The 17916-nt window shown below is 41.9% G+C and overlaps 1 protein-coding gene across 6 annotated transcripts in view; it reads left to right on the top strand.

The window, feature by feature from the left end:
• The window catches only part of SRPK2 (SRSF protein kinase 2), a 155520-nt gene that overhangs the window by 91492 nt on the left and 46112 nt on the right, over nucleotides 1–17916 (top strand). For 3 of the 6 annotated variants that reach the window (XM_075599673.1, XM_075599675.1, XM_075599672.1), the window contains exons 4-10: nucleotides 5767–5875; nucleotides 7355–7442; nucleotides 7901–7988; nucleotides 12654–12760; nucleotides 16041–16206; nucleotides 16329–16354; nucleotides 17393–17636. In XM_075599673.1, coding sequence (XP_075455788.1) covers nucleotides 5767–5875; nucleotides 7355–7442; nucleotides 7901–7988; nucleotides 12654–12760; nucleotides 16041–16206; nucleotides 16329–16354; nucleotides 17393–17636 — 828 coding nt within the window. Of the gene's footprint in view, nucleotides 1–5766; nucleotides 5876–7354; nucleotides 7443–7900; nucleotides 7989–12653; nucleotides 12761–16040; nucleotides 16207–16328; nucleotides 16367–17392; nucleotides 17637–17916 lie in introns of all 6 variants that reach the window. The other 3 variants (XM_075599671.1, XM_075599670.1, XM_075599674.1) reach the window with 1 other exon arrangement.

Raw genomic sequence — 17916 nt, 5'->3', positions numbered from 1 at the left:
TGGCTGTGATTTTAAAGCAATAACATAACATATTAACCAAACACTGAATACAAAACGAATAAACTTGACAGACCCTATAAACGGGTAACCCTTTGAGCCATATCTTAGTGATGGCCCAGGCCTGATACTGAAGGCCCACAAGGGCCCCTGACAGGGTTCGCTCTTGATCCCTTCTCTCCCACACTCCCCAAACATTAACAGTCCAAAAATGTTAGAGTTTAGTGACAAAATATTTCTACAAGATGATTTGTATTGCGTTAACTCCCTTTGAGGCCTTCATGATTATTTATGTACATGTAGTAGATATACATGTAGATGTAGATTTAAGGAAAAGGTGGAATCCATACGTCAGAACATCCCCTCTGTTTCTTCCTCCCATCCTACACCTCTTCCTAACTCTCCTCCTGCCTTCCTTGACTCTTTTTCCACTGTCTCAGAGGAGGATGTGTCGCTGTTGATCGCCTCTTCTCCCTCTACCACTTGCCCTCTTGACCCCATTCCCTCCCATCTCCTAAAACCTCTTGCTCCTACTATAATCCCTACGCTCACGCACATTTTTAACTCCTCCCTCTGCTCTGGAACCTTTCCATCCTCCTTCAAACATGCAACAGTCATACCATTACTCAAAAACAGCAAGCTTGACCCTACCTGTCTTTCTAACTATCGGCCTGTCTCCCTCCTGCCTTTTGCCTCTAAACTCCTTGAACGTCTTGTATTCGCTCGCTTGCTCCATTTTCTCAACACCTATTCTCTCCTAGACCCTCTACAATCTGGCTTCCGTACTGCTCACTCCACGGAAACAGCCCTCACTAAAATAACTGACGACCTCCATGCTGCCAAAGACAGAGGTCATTACACTCTGCTCATATTACTCGACCTCTCTGCAGCATTTGACACCGTGGACCACCCTCTTCTCCTTCACATTCTCCATACTCTTGGCATTCGGAACAAAGCTCTATCCTGGATCTCATCCTACCTCTCCCATCGTACTTTCAGTGTCTCATCTGCTAATACCTCCTCCTCCTCTATTGATCTCTCTGTGGGGGTACCCCAGGGCTCTGTCCTGGGACCTCTTCTCTTTTCTCTGTATACACTCTCTCTAGGTGACCTAATAACATCTTTTGGGTTTAATTATCACCTCTATGCTGACGACACACAAATATATTTCTCAACACCCGACCTTACACCTACTGTACAAACCAAAGTTTCTGAATGTCTCTCTGCTATATCATCCTGGATGGCCCTCCGCCGCCTTAAACTCAACATGGCTAAAACAGAGCTCCTCATACTTCCTCCCAAACCTGGCCCTACTACCTCCTTCCACATTACTGTTGGAACTACGATCATTCACCCAGTAGCCCAAGCACGCTGCCTTGGGGTCACACTCGACTCCTCTCTCACATTTGCCCCTCACATTCAAAACATTTCTAAAACCTGTCGCTTTTTCCTCCGCAATATAACAAAGATACGCCCTTTCCTCTGTTGCTCGACTGCTAAAACTCTGACTCAGGCCCTCATTCTCTCCCGTCTTGATTACTGTAACCTCCTGCTGTCCGGCCTTCCTGCCTCTCACCTGTCTCCCCTACAATCTATCCTTAACGCTGCTGCCAGAATCACTCTACTCTTTCCTAGATCTGTCTCAGCATCTCCCCTCATGAAATCCCTCTCCTGGCTTCCGATCAAATCCCGCATCTCACACTCCATTCTTCTCCTCACTTTTAAAGCTTTACACTCTTCTGCTCCTCCTTACATCTCAGCCCTAATTTCTCGTTATGCACCATCCAGACTCTTGCGTTCTTCTCAAGGATGTCTTCTTTCTACCCCCTTTGTATCTAAAGCCCTCTCCCGCCTTAAACCTTTTTCATTGACTGCCCCTCACCTCTGGAATGCCCTTCCCCTCAGTACCCGACTAGCACCCTCTCTATCCACCTTTAAGACCCACCTTAAGACACACTTGCTTAAAGAAGCATATGAATAGGACTGTGGCTATTCTGAACACATGGCACATAAAGCTTGGCCCCCTGCAGATGCACTTACCAGAACTCCCTCCTACTGTCTCTGTACGTTCTCCCTACCTACCAATTAGACTGTAAGCTCCTCGGAGCAGGGACTCCTCTTCCTTAATGTCTAAAGCACTTATTCCCATGATCTGTTATTTATATTATCTGTTATTTATTGGATTACCACATGTATTACTGCTGTGAAGCGCTATGTACATTAATGGCGCTATATAAATAAAGACATACAATACAATACAATACAATACCCTGTGCTTATGTTGAAAGAACATCTGAAACTCGCTGCAATAAAACTTCAAAATGATTGCAGTAAATGCGTAAAATGTAAATTTCTAAATGTTATCCTGCTGTTCACCTATATAGTAAAAGAAAATTATAGATTTCTTAGCTCTACGATAGCAATATTCCGTTTTCTAGTGATTTACGGTATATACAATATTTTTCTGAATTTAAAAAAAAAAAAAGTTATCCGAACTTGAACAGATAAGAATTGTACATACTTTGTACATACTGTACCGTAGTTACACAGTAGATGAGGACGAAAAAAGACATATGTTCATCAAGTTAAACCTACTGTATGTTACAGTTACACGACAGATACTTATCCTACATTGTATTTACAGTATTTGTGATCTTGTACAAACAAAGGCACAGTTAACCATACATACGGGGTGGGGGTGGGGGTTAGGTTAGGTTGGGTCTATTTCTGGGGTTTTTCCAATTTGTAATGTTTCTTGGCATCCTTGGCTTGTTTGCAGTGTTTCGACAACAGGTATATTTACTTTAACTGTCTTCTGTCTTTAAAACTATTAAATGCATTGTTTCACATTGCAAAAGGCAATGTATTGCTGGAGGCATTAAATAAAATATAATCCTTTCATGCAGTGAATCAGCTGAACAAGCAGAACATTTATCTAGTAATGTAATGATATTGCAATTAATGGCGTAATACAAATCCCCAGCCTTTTTGTTTTCATCTCCCTGTTGTGGAATTCAAATTTATACCAATCTTTACACTAATGGCTTCATGTGCATTCACGGTATTATGAAATACACACTGCTTTGTATTTGTATTGAATATGTTTATGCAGTTGGGCCATTTCATATTTAATATGGTTTAAGACATTACTGAGCGAAAAACAAAGTGTTCAATGATAGGGAATGAGCTAAATTAATATTTACTTTATGTTCAATATTCCCTATTGGAGACATTAGGTATACTAGCTTACATGTTGCTTGCTAGATCACATTGAAGGATACTGTATTGATAGTTACCAAGTATTTATTATACATGGCAGCTAATTCTCCAACCAAGCAAACATTTTGAATCTGAAAGAGAACACGGAGCACTTTAATCTTGAAAATGTCAATGACCTGGAGAACAAGATGGAGGCTGGAGTTCCAAGAAGGAAACTCCAAAGCCAGATTGGTGCCCATTGCACTCCCACTTCCAAACATTAGTAGAGGAAATGAATGAGCTTGTCTGTATCCGATATTAAAACCAGTTCTAAGCAGGTTCTGTGACACTTGGCTTCTGCATTTACATTATCTCCGGTAATAGGACAAATCAAAAAGATGCACAGCATCTTGTTGCAGAGACCCAACCGTCCATAACATGATGGAAATCTTAAAACAAAATAAAATCTATTCACTGGATATCCCTTCTCTTTTAGTATGATAAGCCTGACTACTAATTCTCCTAAACTAGGTTTCCATACTGTTAACTGCATTTTAGAATTAAAAGCTACCACTCTTAAGAGCAAGATTGTAAAATCTGTCATGGATGTATTCCTGACCGCAAGAAAGGCTACCAGCATCTCGCCATACTTCTGTGGAATTTATTTGCATGCATAGAACTAATGGGGTCCCTTTTTCTTTTCCCCTCGTATTTGGGCACTTTCAACTTTTTCTTCAAGATCGATGTGACAATGGGTTTAGTATTCCCACTTTAATAGTATACATTTTGTTTTTAACCATGCTGCTATTAAATCTACATCAAGGAATGGAAAAAAAAGGCTGAAGTCACTCAAAGATTTTTAGTTGCCAAATGGGATATGTCCTAGTATTATTTGGCTTTGTTTGGATCGCTAATTATAGTTTACATATATTTTACTCATGTTTTAAATGTAAAGCGAACAGTAATCTGTTCTGATCCTTATTAGCACCTTGAAGTGTTCACAAAATCTCCCGAGCCTGCTTGGAGTTAAGAATTCTACAATGACGCAGTCTGTTCTAAAATGTTCTAGTTTAAAGACAATCATATGTGATTGCTGACTAACTTAAATGGCAATTCCTTGTCGAGATGTGCCTGTAACCAAGACCAAATTACATTTGGCTGCAAATAAACAGTCTCTATATCACAGGTGGCCAACTCCAGTCCTCATGGACCATTAACAGGTCAGCTTTTCAGGATATCCCTGCTTCAGCACAGGGGGTTCAGTTGGTGGCTCAGTCAATATAAGGACTGGAGTTAGCCACCCCTGCTCTAAATTAAACTTTCCCTGTAAAGTGTAAGCAAATCTTATTTAGTGGCACATAAGAATCATGAGCTAAAAGCAACTTTAAAAAAATTAATAAATTATTTCTGCAAAAACTATTGATCTGTGTTGATAACATTTGCTGGGCATAGAGGAAATATTACCTTTAGAACATTACTTGATCATGTTGAATAATATGGCGAAAGTAAGCATGTTGTGGAAGGCAGGCCCACGTGTGAAGGGGGTATTATGAGAATTGGTGTTTTTTGGAGAAAGAAGCGTTATCCACACACATCTGTGACAGGAGCAGAAAAAAGAGCAATGTCCACACCAAATTGGACCTTTTGTGGGGGTGATGATTACAATACTTACCCGGAGAAATGGTGTAGTCTGCTCTCTGCCCCGACATCCAAATGACCCAGTTTGTTTTTAGATGTCATTTTCTTTTTCCTGACATACGAGAGAATTGGTTCATGCTTACAAATCTATGGGAGGCCTTGGCCTTTCAGCAAGGTATACAAGCTCCTCTTTCGTGGATATAATGTGATGGTGCACGGTATCCGGGAACTGGAGGGTTGTCATTTCTGTTTGATGTGAACCCTTAGTTTGGGATTACTGATCAGACCTTTTACCGAGTAGCACAAAGTCCACACAAAGGTTACAGATAACTTGTATGTATTTCATGGCCACTATAAGCTGCAGATATTCAGATTCCTTCAAATAAATTGGATATAGCCGCCACATTACATTAGACACCTGGGCATGGAGAAGGAATATTGAGAATAGCTCATGGGTTTTGAACTGTGAATTTTTAAGAAGCGGTAATAAAACCACAGGTAAAAATAAAAAATAGAATTGGGCAGCTTTGTACCATTAACTCCTTCCTGTTCAGTATTGGCTCAGCGGCTGCATTCTTTCTGAGTGACGCGAGCTTAAATGTGCATCTGAACGTATGTTATGGTTCAAAGAGTCAGAGTTGAGATACTCGCATTTGAATGACTTACAATTGCTGGGCAGACAACCTACCGGGGAAGAAAAATATCGAGAACTTCCATTTTTGAGTTGCTAACTGCAGTACTTTTGAAGGCAGCAAAAGGGAGTTTGAGGTTTCTGTTGTTTTTTTGGTCCTTGTGAGCATTGCAATTGGTCTTAATTGAGCTTTTGCTTTGCAGTACTTTTTACTCACGTTGCACAGTTTTAGCAATAAAACCCATCCCAAAATATTATAAACCTGCTAATGTTACTTTGTTTTTTTTAACTTTCCTCTCAAGGTGGCTATCATCCCGTGAAGATCGGAGACCTGTTTAACGGTCGTTATCACGTTATAAGGAAGCTGGGATGGGGCCACTTTTCTACCGTGTGGCTGTGCTGGGACATGCAGTAAGAAACACGTTTTACTGTTTTATCTATTGTGACATAGGTTTCATTCATCTTTTGGGGGATAATGATGACTGTGTTGTTGAATTCATTTCCTTATTGCTAGGTGATTTTGCTTTGTGTTGCATGCTTGTATGTTGTATGCTTCTAGCTGCAAGCTGTTCTAAGTATATGTCAACACTATTTTGCACTGCTGCTGTGAGGTCTAGTGTTGGGGTATAAGTGTGAAGCGTCGCAAAAGCAATGTTTGGTGGTAAATTGAAAACAGGGTAGTCAAGCACACCACAAATGATATATCAAAAAAGTGATTTAATTACTAAAAGCAATTAAAAGATTTGTAGTCATTAAATCACTTTTTTGATTTATCCATTTTTGGTGTGTGTTGTCTTAGCACCCATTCGCTGTTTTCTTGTGTGTTTAAACCCCATGAGGGGTGTCTCAAGTTGCTGGACCTGGTTCTGCTCTTTGTATATACTGGTGGTAAATTGACTCATGAAAATCACAAATGGATATGTTTTTTAAACTTGCCTGAACTGGGAGACTCCTGGAGCTCATGCATGGTCCCTTGATATCCAGGGAGCCCCTCCGCACAAAGTGACACATTTGGCTGCAGTAACCAATAGAGAGCAGAGAGGTCATCTTCCGCTTTTCTATTGGCGGCCGTGCCCCGACTCAGCGGCCATTTTGGGTCTGGCTGGCACATTCTGTGTGATGCCACAGCGCAGGACCCACGGGGTACCCTGGACGTCGGGAATCCACAAATCGGCTCCGAAAAACTCCCTGGTTCAGGTTAGAGAAAGGAAAAAACAAAAAGAGCAACGTGGATTGCTACTTAAAACAAAAAGGTTTTGTCAAATATATTGTTGCAAACAAATGAGATGTAAATAATATGTACCTCAAAGAATTGTATCTGTGTGCCCCCCCAAAAAAAGTTGAACTGCGTCAACTATCCGCCAAAAAGTCCTTTTTATATTGTTCGCAACTCGTATTGCTTCTAAATCAGCGCTCCAAATCAATGGTATACCATTTTGTTTTGATGCAGCAGAAATTATGAATGAACAAAATGTAAATTATACAACGGTTCAATTTTAATCTAAGGTTTATCAATCAGATATGCAACATATGTAATGCGTCAAATATATAAGACAAACTATAGCCTCCCACGAATAATAAAAATAAATAAAAAAAACCCACGGTATTAGCTCACAATTTGCAGCTTCAGAAAATTAGCCTCTCTAGCGGTCAGTTAGTCATGGGTTTGCAATAGGGGGAAATAACTTGGTATAAACGTAGTTTTATGATTAGGTCTATGCATCATATGTAAAAAGTCTCATGGTGACCTTCATATATGCCACGCAAATGTGTGCTTCTTAGCACTACAATTTTGACGCAAATTTTTTTTTATCTCTGGGACACTGTTGCTACATTGGCCTCTATGCAACGTGTCTAAAGTTTTTGTAATAACAATTGTTTTCTTTCTAGAGGCAAGAGGTTTGTTGCAATGAAGGTGGTAAAAAGTGCCCAGCACTATACAGAGACCGCTTTGGATGAAATAAAGTTACTCAGATGTGTAAGTGGCCAAATTGTGTTTTTTCCCCCCACTTAAGAATGTAATGCTTGTTAGACATCATTTTTGTGGTGTTTGAATTAGCTTTATTGACTTAAAAACGATTTGATCGCTGGATAATATTCTATCACACGATTTAACAGTAAATCATTATCCAAGGCTAGGATGTTTACTTTCATTGCACAACACCACTATCCTGGTTTTTAACCCAGCTTTCCCAGAGGTGCTGTCTGATTAAACGGGCATTTGTGGTTTGTGCCAATAAAATATATTTCGGTTTAAAATAAATGATGCTTGTACAGACTCGTTACTTGTGTTAAGCCGCTATATTCTGAACGTTTCACATGTAACCGTGAATACATTCCTGGTGTTTATCAAACTTCTAGTTGGAAACCTATCCAATCTGGCAATAAATGGTATTTTTAATTACCTGGGGAGTAACATTCATTTCTTTATTTCAGGTGCGGGAAAGTGACCCTGGAGACCCAAACAAAGACATGGTGGTGCAGTTAATCGACGACTTTAAAATTTCTGGCATGAACGGCATACGTATCCTCTTCTAATTAACGTATGGGGCGCACAGATGAAGCCCAGTTTTGGGTCATAACATTGTATTTATTAACAGTGCAAGACTTTGATGTCCGTCCGATTTGTTAATACTTAGAACATTTTGTTGTGAAAGATTTAAATGTGCATCTGACCACAACAAAAAAAGACCTGTGCAGTCTTCAATGCTTTTACAACAATATCTATGAGCAAATTGTCAGTGTAGGAGTTAGAGAGGGACTTTACAGTAGATAAAAATATTGTGTGGTGGATTTGTTTGTCTCAGACAGGTCTGCATCCCCTTTATCGCTTAGCATACATCGCTTCCACTGCAGCCAAGGATTCTGGGTAATGACATGCAAATGGGCACTTTGTGTCACTCTTTACTTTATTAAGCATTTTAACACGGATCCCTATAAGCTTACGCCTGCCGTATTACTCAGCTTTTTAGCACAGCTGGGGGTTAAAGAAGTGCATAGCCAGTAACCCTACTCACAGACAGCTATTTCAACCTTGTGGGTCTCATCAGTGCACTTCAGAAAGTGATATCCGAAAGAGACAGTGCTGCTGCAATTGCATTTTGTAGTTCAATGATTATATATGACCAATAAAAATAATACTAATAATGATCAATGTATATACCAATTTCAGTATGCAAGGTCTCTGATCCCGAAAATACCCTCATCAAATGCCAATCACATAGGTCTCATCCATAGTACCGGTATGTATGTATGTATGTATGTATGTATGTATGTATGTATGTATGTTACATTCAACTGAACAATTGCGATCCAGTGGCTCCCTATACAAATAGCTATTATAGGTTCAATTCTACCTTACTTTTCTCTAACTAGTAGTTAAAAAGACTGCCTGTTTTCAAGTCCACAAAGATTCTTCCTTCAGGCAGATTCTTTACAAATGATGCTGAAATAGCACGTCATATTGATACAAGAATTACAGTCTGGATATACAGATGTTAATTGGTGCGATAAACAAAAGAACGTGGAAATTGGTCAGGAATTGGGGTAAGGGTGTGAGGTGTTAGGGCAGATAGTGTAACGTAGCACTAAAGTATTAGACTTTTAAGACAACAGATCGCGAACGCCCCCCTGAGTTTTTAGACGGCATTGCAGTATTGCAGACAGCGCTAATAAAATGCTAATATTACGAGCGCTAAAATACCGGACATATTCCGTAAAAAAAAAAATACTGTATATGAATGCAAGAAAGGACATGTTGGAATTGGAGTGAAGGCATGAGGCGTAGAAAGCAGAATATCTGAGTATATGTGGTTACATCATTACAAAGGTATAATGTATGTATATTTCATAATGAGACCTAAATCCCTTCCCCCAATTGGGTCCTGTTTTCAATGTATACAAAGTTTGCATGAGGTTATATTCCCGTGTTTTTCTCTCAGAGTTCTGGAATTCCTCTTGATAATTGTAACTTTAATATCTGTGATGTGATTTAGGCTACAAAAGTGTACTCCACAGGTGTAACTGTTTTTCTTTCTTTATAATTAATGGTGTGGCTATCCATGTTCATTCTTTTTGTTATTGTTTGACCTGCTTCGCCTATATAAATTCCACCGGTAGGGCATTGTGTGCGTGCTATCAAGTATACAACGTTGGATGAGGCACAGGTGCAGGATCTAATGTTATATACAGTATACTCTGATACAGGGAGAAGGAGTGGCTCAGTGAGTAAAGACACTGACTGGCACTGAGTTTGAAGCAGGTGACCTTGGGAAAGGCACTCTATCTCCCTGTGCCTCAGGCACCAAAAACATAGATTGTAAGCTCCACGGGGCAGGGACGTGCGCCTGCAAACTAGCAGCGCTATACAAGAACATGCTATTATTATTGTTGTTATTTATGTTTGTGAGATATAGGTGTTCTATCTGTTGTTACTGTGTGCACAGATCTGACATCTTTTGTGCTGATGGGAATGTGCTGTGATCCATGGGCGGTGACCAGGAGTTTGTATGTGGGAGAGCAGAGGTGGCTCTGGAAAGATTTTTCAATCTGTTATCTTTTTGGAGGTTTGATTGTAGATCTTTAGTTATTCTGCGGAGGACTTCCATTTGGGGATTGTTAGTAACAACTAATGGTACCCGGCTTTCTTCCTGTTTCTGTTTGTACTCTGGAAAGTTTTGTCTGTGTATTCTGGTGGCTCTGTTGATTTTGGTTTTCTGTAACTCTGGGGTTGTAACCTTGATTTATGAAGTAAATTCATAAAACATTTAACATTTGGATTGATACACTAAAAACACACAACTAGGTTTTCCCCCCAGGGCACCCTTAATGTTGGCCTGAGGCACTCCTGGGTGACATGACACCATGGTTGAGAAACACTGGTATAGAAACATTAAAAGTTAACATAAATGTAAATATACTTATACTTGCCTGATTTGTTATAGTACCTCCATTTAACTTATTGAATGTGCCGCTGCCATTAGTTCACTGTGATCCTAGGCGGGACTGAACCTTTAAACGGCAGCTAACCCGCCAGCGCAATAGAGACTACTGCATAGTATATGTATTGGAACATTTCTTTTTTGTAAGTGAGATGACATTAACCTCAATGTGATACCTTCATTTATTACTAGCTGATGTACCCAGAGTTGCCCGGAAATGTAACTTTGTGAGTTAGTATGAGTGACAAAGAGTGTAATGATAGGTTAAGCATTTTGTGTGAAGGTTGTTTAAAAAGGAGAAAAGACAATGAAAATACAATGAATGTGCAATGTATTTGTAATGTACATGGTAGTTCTGAAGTTGTATGGACTAGTAGTGTAATATGTGTGAGTGTAAAGTGAATGGGTGCAGGCGAGGCCTAGAAGACACTTAGCGTAGGTACATTTGTATACCCAGAATGAAGTGAGCACAGTGAATGTTACAAACACTGCGAGACAGTGCCTCTTATCAGTTGCCAAGACATAATTGCATTAGATGGTATGGCTCCCAGTCCAGCCAACATAATAATAAGACAGAGTGAATATCAGACAGTGAATGAGTAAACAGAAGTACAATATATTGCAGAGGTAATTGTGTGTGATAGTGGTAGTTGTTGTGTGTGTGTGTGTGTGTGTGTGTGTGTGTGTGTGTGTGTGTGTGTGTGTGTGTGTGTGTGTGTGTGTGTGTGTGTGTGTATATGAGTGTGTAGGCGAAAGGTGATTGGGTCAGAGTGAAGGTCTGCAGCATGACATACATAAGTGCATAAAGTTGTAAGGGTACCAGTTCCGAAAACGTAATGGCAGCATAGTTATATGCATATTCTTACAGTGGTGATGCGTCCCAGTCACGTCAGAAGTTCGTGTGTGCAGCGCCCCTGGCAGGCAGCCGCAGGCGAATGTAGGCGGGCGAGGGGTGGGGAGGGAGTTGCGAGGCGGTGTGCGCCGGCAGGGGGGGGGAGAGGGGAGGGGAGAGGAGCGGGGAGAGAGGAGCGGCGGTGTGCGCTGGTGGCCGGGGAGCCTTGCTAGCAGTGTGACCAGGGGGGAGGGGTGGGTGGGGAGACAGAGAGGTGAGGCGGTGTGCGCGGTAGCACCGAGGAGCGTGGGTATCGGTGCCGGTGGTGCCGGGGAGCCTTGCTAGCGGTGTGACTGGGGGGGTGGGGAGAGAGAGAGGTGAGGCGGTGTGCGCGGCAGCACCGAGGAGCGTGGGTAGCGTTGCCGGTGGCGCAGGGGAGCCTTGCTAGCGGTGTGACCGGGGGGTTGGAGGGTGGGGAGAGAGAGAGGTGAGGCGGCGGCGCTGAGGAGCGTGGGTAGTGGTGCAGCCGGCGCGGGGGAGCCTTGCTAGCGATGTGACCGGTTGGGGGGGGAGGAGAGAGAGAGGTGAGGCGGTATGTGCTGGTGGCGGAGGAGCGTGGGTAGCGGTGTGCGCTCGTGGCGGCGGCGCCGAGGAGTGGGGGGGAGAGAGAGTGAGGGAGCGGGTGGAAGGGTGAGATCAGTGGCGGTGAGGCGAGGAGCGTGGGTAGCGTTGTGAGAAGAGTAGCAAAGAAGTCACTGTGTGGTCCTGCCATGTGAGCTGCCAAGTCCAAGTAAGGCCAAGAGGCGCACGCGGTGTGAGGGGGTACGCCCTGCTGTGACGTCAGCACACCCTCAGGCCAATGAGCTGTGGCCGTCTGCCGGCCAATCACAGGGGGCACAAATACACACACAAACATTATTTCAGTCTTAAATACATAGATGGACAAATAAATGAGCAGCAGTTCCTCCTGGCCTCCCTCTTTTCTTTAGATTTAAGTGGGAAGCGGGGGGACGACGACGACGACGACTGAAGTGCACTAATTCCAACTCCAGTACACCCTAGGCTCCGAAATACTTACCAGAGAAGGTGCTTCCGGTTACTTCCTGGTATTGAAATGCTATTTTGTTTCCACTGGTGGAGACACTACCGGCAGCACCTTTCCCCCCTGGAACCAGGGGGTCCCTTGCTTCCTATCTAAAAGAAAAAGGGGGCCCCCCCAAAAAACAGGCCGGTGGAAGTGCTTCTTTAAGTAAAGACCTATATTGATCTGTGCAAGTATGTTTGTAATGTGTGCGTTTCTGCACTATATACTATATACTGTGTGCGTTTCTGCATTATATACTGTGTGCGTTTCTGCACTATATACTGTGTGCGTTTCTGCTCTATACTTTGCACCTGGTCCTTAATTCAATTCTAGATGTCTGTATGGTGTTTGAAGTTCTTGGGCATCATCTGTTAAAATGGATTATAAAGTCAAACTATCAGGGTCTTCCCATCCGCTGTGTAAAAAGCATCATTCAACAGGTAAGATTTTACACAATGTATTTTTTATTTAGTTTCTTAGGTCACTCATATTTTATTACATACTATTTTTCACTTCCATTCTTCTTTATAAACCTTTCCTCAACACCACATTTAGTCTTGCAGAAGTCAGTGGCTAAATATCTGTGAGATAAGCAATTATTGATGTCATTTATTAGTTCTGTCTTGATTATGGTCATTCTTGTATTGCTACTTAACCTGATCAAAATATCAGGATATTTCACACTATTTAAAATTAAAATGTTGTTTCTCTAATGTGCAGTCTAATGTTATTTTGTGAACTTGCTTCACTGACCTAGGTAAATCTCACTGTAGGTATCAATTTTCCAGTTGTAGATTATATGGACCAATATTATTGTTTGTTATTGATTATATGGACCAATATTATTGTTTCAGTTATAGATTATATGGGCCAATATTATTGTTTCAGTTATAGATTATATGGACCAATATTGTTTCAGTTATAGATTATATGGACCAATATTATTGTTTGATAACAATGCCATGTTCCCTTATGGTCCCATATTCTCCTGCAAGGAGCGACCGTTTATCCATATAACTATCTTTATGCATGTTTCTAACTCATCATTGAAATAGTTTGCCCTATTTATGTAATATTATTCAACGATATGATCTAAATAATAATACAAAATTATTGCACGCTATTATAATGGCTTCAGAATTAAAATTTGCATTGGTGATTTGTTTACATGGCACATACAGTTCCATGAAAGCTGCTATGTAAATATGCGTGTGTGTGGATTTTAGAAAGGATTTTACCCCTCCTCTCCTGCTTCTCCCCCACATGCTCCCCTCCTCACGTGCTTCTCCCCCACATGCTCCCCTCCTCACGTGCTTCTCCCACACATGCTCCCCTTCTCACCTGCTCCCTCACTGGCTTCTCCCCCACATGCTCCCCTCCTCACCGGCTTCTCCCCCACATGCTCTCCTCCTCACTGGCTTCTCCCCCACATGCTCCCCTCCTCACTGGCTTCTCCCCCACATGCTCCCCTCCTCACCGGCTTCTCCCCCACATGCTCCTCTCCTCACTGGCTTCTCCCCCACATGGTCCCCTCCTTTCTCTTCCTTCATTCTCTCTCACTTCTTTCACCCCTCCCCCCCTTCCCTCCTTGTCTCACCTGTCACCTTCCCCTCTCACTTGTCTCCTCTCTCACACACCTTCTCTTCCATTCCGGAGTCCTACATGAGGTGGTAGTAACGTGGCGGCGATGGAGGGTCTGGAGATCACCCATGCGGTGATCACTGAATGTCCGGTGGAGCCTAATTTTCATGTTCGGCCCCACCTGGGTGTGCTGCTGCTGCCGCTCTTCTGCTCCACCACCATCTTTCTCTCGCTCTCCACCACCTCTCTCACCCTCTCCCCCTCTTGGAGCTGAGGTGAGAGAGGGCGGGCCGGAGAGACTGGTTCGGTTTTGCCCACTCCTGTTCTATACCATAATTTCATGTTCAGAGCCGGCACTGAAAATTGACATAATACAACTTAAAGTATTCCTCTGCATAACTGCTTATTTACAACAGTAACAAAAAATAGTTTATTCAAAGAACCAAAACAAGTAGTGTTGGAGCCTCCCTTTTATCAACAGTGGTTTATGCTTGCAGTTATGCCAAATATTGCAGCTTAAAATGAAGTCTGACATTCAGTGTCAATGTAAGTGCAGACTATTATAACATTACCAAATCTACTTTGCAATAGTTAATACCAGCTGCATCTCCCTAGATGGTGATATAAATGTTGTATTTAATTGTATTTAGGTGGTTTGGGTTTGCGCTTATCCTCTGTGTTGCATTAGTTAAATATATATTTTTTTGTGTACCATTTTGGCAGATTTTATCTATTTTAAATTGGGAGAGAGGGGGTAAAGACCCTCTGTTAGAGCACCAAGGCGGTCATTTAATATATACCCCAAAGCAGCCACTGGCACAGGCCGAAAACCCACATTCAAGTCTTGTAGCTTCGGCGCGTATTTTATTGGCCCATAAATAGCAGGAGGGAAGGATAATGGGAACTTTGCCTCTGGAACGGGAGGGCATGTCCTGCTCCATATGGACTCAAAGTGAAGTACCCTGAAAGATGTTCTGTAACTACCAACAATTCTTGCCAGCCCGTGTAATACCTTCCAGTATTGGAGAGCCACGGCGAGCTGTCCTCTAACCTTTATTTGCAGTTGGGGGGCCAACCTGGACGTAAAAAGAAGCAATCCACCCAAACTATAACCCATTACAGGATCGGCACCAGTGGGGTCCCCCGGAACTAAACGCTGTTATTTTCAGCTCCGGTGACCCCCATGGGTCCCATGATGCTTACTGGTGAAGTTACCGGTTTTACTTCCTGGTTTTTGAAGGGGATTTCAATGGCTGTCCAATAGGAAGCCACAACCAATGATGTTCTGGCTTCCCAACCCAAGTTTGATAGCCATTTTGTTTACTCTGGAGGGAGATTAAACTCGGTAACTAAATGGATAAGTATCTGGAGAACCAGAGAGGTGCCAGAGCTGAAAACAGCAGTGTTTGGCACTGGGGGATCCCCTAATTCCCATCCTTTAAGAAGGGGAGGTAGGTTCAAAGCAGTTCTGCTTTCAATTATGTCCATCAGGGGGCGTCCTGGCTTTTGTAGCCCTATTTGTCTTGCTGATAGATCAGGATTGTATCAACTTTCCTCCTCGCTTAAATCTACACTGCCACCATTAGTGCAGTTTGTAATAGTTGGTGCTCGTCCACTAGTGGTAATTGCTGTAACATGGTGAGCAAGTGAAACATCTCTGAGGGGACTCAGGATTTTTTTTCTCTCATTGCCCCACTCTTCGAGCATCCCCCTTGTGCGATGGGACCATTACAGCAATTGGCGAAGTCGCAGCCACGTACACATGTACTTCGCCTCTGCCATTTTTTGTTCTTTAGCAGTGTAGAGCACATGGTTTACCTTTTTAACGTGGAATTTTGTCCAGGGAGACATGTATAGAGGTTACCTATACAATGAAGAAATTAAATGTACTTGATTTTCAAGGAGTGAGAGGGGAGGGAGGGGGGGGAATATCCCTCCCCCGCACAACCTGAACGGTTTTAAATAAATATCGTCTTGTGGTCTGCTGCCATGGGAACGGTTTCTAAATACAGATTCCGATGTGTGGAACTGACTGCACGTCTCGTTTGATTTAAATTTAGAAATCTTCCAAATGTGGCTGTGTTGAATGTGTATTCTTCTCTCTTTTTTTTTTTCTTTATATATATATATTTAATCTAGGTCCTTCAGGGTTTGGACTATCTGCACAGCAAATGTAAGATTATCCATACGGATATAAAGCCAGAAAACATCCTGATGTGTGTTGACGATGCCTATGTGCGTCGAATGGCGGCTGAGGCTACAGAATGGCAAAAGGCTGGTGCACCTCCTCCATCTGGGTCAGCAGGTAACATGGCCATGCCGTGCAACTGGGTTTTGGATTACACATCATTTTAAGATTCAGACATTTAATAGCAGTTAAAGTCTGCTTAATATTTCTAAAATGTATCTACTCTCTTTATTTTTCAGTGAGTACTGCTCCTCAACAGAAGCCAGTAAGTATATTGGTAAATACTAAATTACATTATTATACCCAACGTCTAATTTCATCATTACTCAAGTGGCAGGCAGTGTGAATCAGTGTGTTTTAAAAGTTAAATAAGCATAATCATCTGCTGGTAAGAGGTTTCTCTACTATCATTAATAGAAATGTTTGGTTCTCCGCAAGTCTCTTACATTCGCGGGAAGGGAGTACATCTAAACAAGAATATTGGATAAGGGATAATATTACTGTACTGCTGCTTTACACAAATGTGAGCAGTTAATTAAAAAAATAGATTTTACTTTTATAGCATTCAAACCAGGGATCCTCAGGAACTGAACCTCACTAATTTTAGTTGCTGGTGTTTGAGCTCCCACCTGGTCCCCAGAACTGAAACTAGTTGACATGGTTCAGAGGGTCTCCGGTTTCAATTCTGTACAAAAGAATGGTCAAAACGGGTGGCTTTAAAGTAGAACTGCAGATTGGCATCAAATGTGTGACTGTGCACTTCTGAGCATATAGAAGATTTCTGACTTCTAGATTAGTAGGGATTTTACAGCCAAGTTACCCCTATATTGTTAGAGAGGCCACCAGCACACTGCAAATGGAGCTGGATATCTGTTCATTCACATTAATTTATCTGGCAATCTAAACAGACAGACATACGCAAAAACAAAAAACTCCAGCAGCCAGCAGAGGCCCACCTTGCCTTAAACCAGACTGTAAATACTGAGCGGAGACTGCACTGATGCAGCACGGTCTGTTAATATACCAGTGACTTTATATTGATATGGCTACTAGTAAAAGAAAGGGTGTTTGAGTTATGATGCAGCATGTTAACATTAATTTCTCTTGCATCAAATGGAAATTATGAGGTACCATTTTAGCCCACGTTTTGCACCACGTTGCAATGGTCCCTTCCAGCACTGGGGGGGAAAAAAAAGAAAAAGGGGTTAAGCCGATATGTAACCCTTTTAGATGTGGCAAAATCCTGCAGACCAACAAGTGCAATTGAGTATGTTGGTTACTATTTTTTTTCTTCTGTTCATAGATTGGCAAGATTTCCAAAAACAAAAAGAAAAAACTGAAAAAAAAGCAGAAGCGACAAGCGGAGCTTCTCGAGAAACGTCTTCAAGAAATTGAGGAATTGGAGCGCGAGGCAGAAAGGAAAAAGGCAGAGGAAAGTGCATCTTCTCCTATATTAAACGAGCAGGACTTGGAAGGTGAGCCCGAGGCCAAGATGAAGACAGTGTGTTTGGAGGATCAGCCTGATGAGGAGCCTGTCAACGATGATGGTTGGTATAATTGCAATTAATATAAATATCTTGATGTATAACTACAGTACTTTGAAATTCCCTCTACCCTGGCCCAGTGAAAATCAACATATTGCAGTACAAAGCGTAACTGAGTTTAATTGTATACTTCCTCTACAAAACTTCTTCTCTAGACAAAGACTACTATTGCCACTGACTTAAAGTATCTCACTGCCACTGTCCATTTTAAATACCACCCAACTAATTCTAAAATACCAAGGCGGAGATTCACTCACTGCGTTAACATACTGTGATCCATTGT

Source organism: Ascaphus truei, chromosome 5 (assembly GCF_040206685.1).
Source record: "Ascaphus truei isolate aAscTru1 chromosome 5, aAscTru1.hap1, whole genome shotgun sequence".
In the NCBI taxonomy this organism is placed as follows: Eukaryota; Metazoa; Chordata; class Amphibia; order Anura; family Ascaphidae; genus Ascaphus; species Ascaphus truei.
Note: the sequence above shows the minus strand (reverse complement) of the source record. Positions and strands in the feature narration are given on the sequence as shown.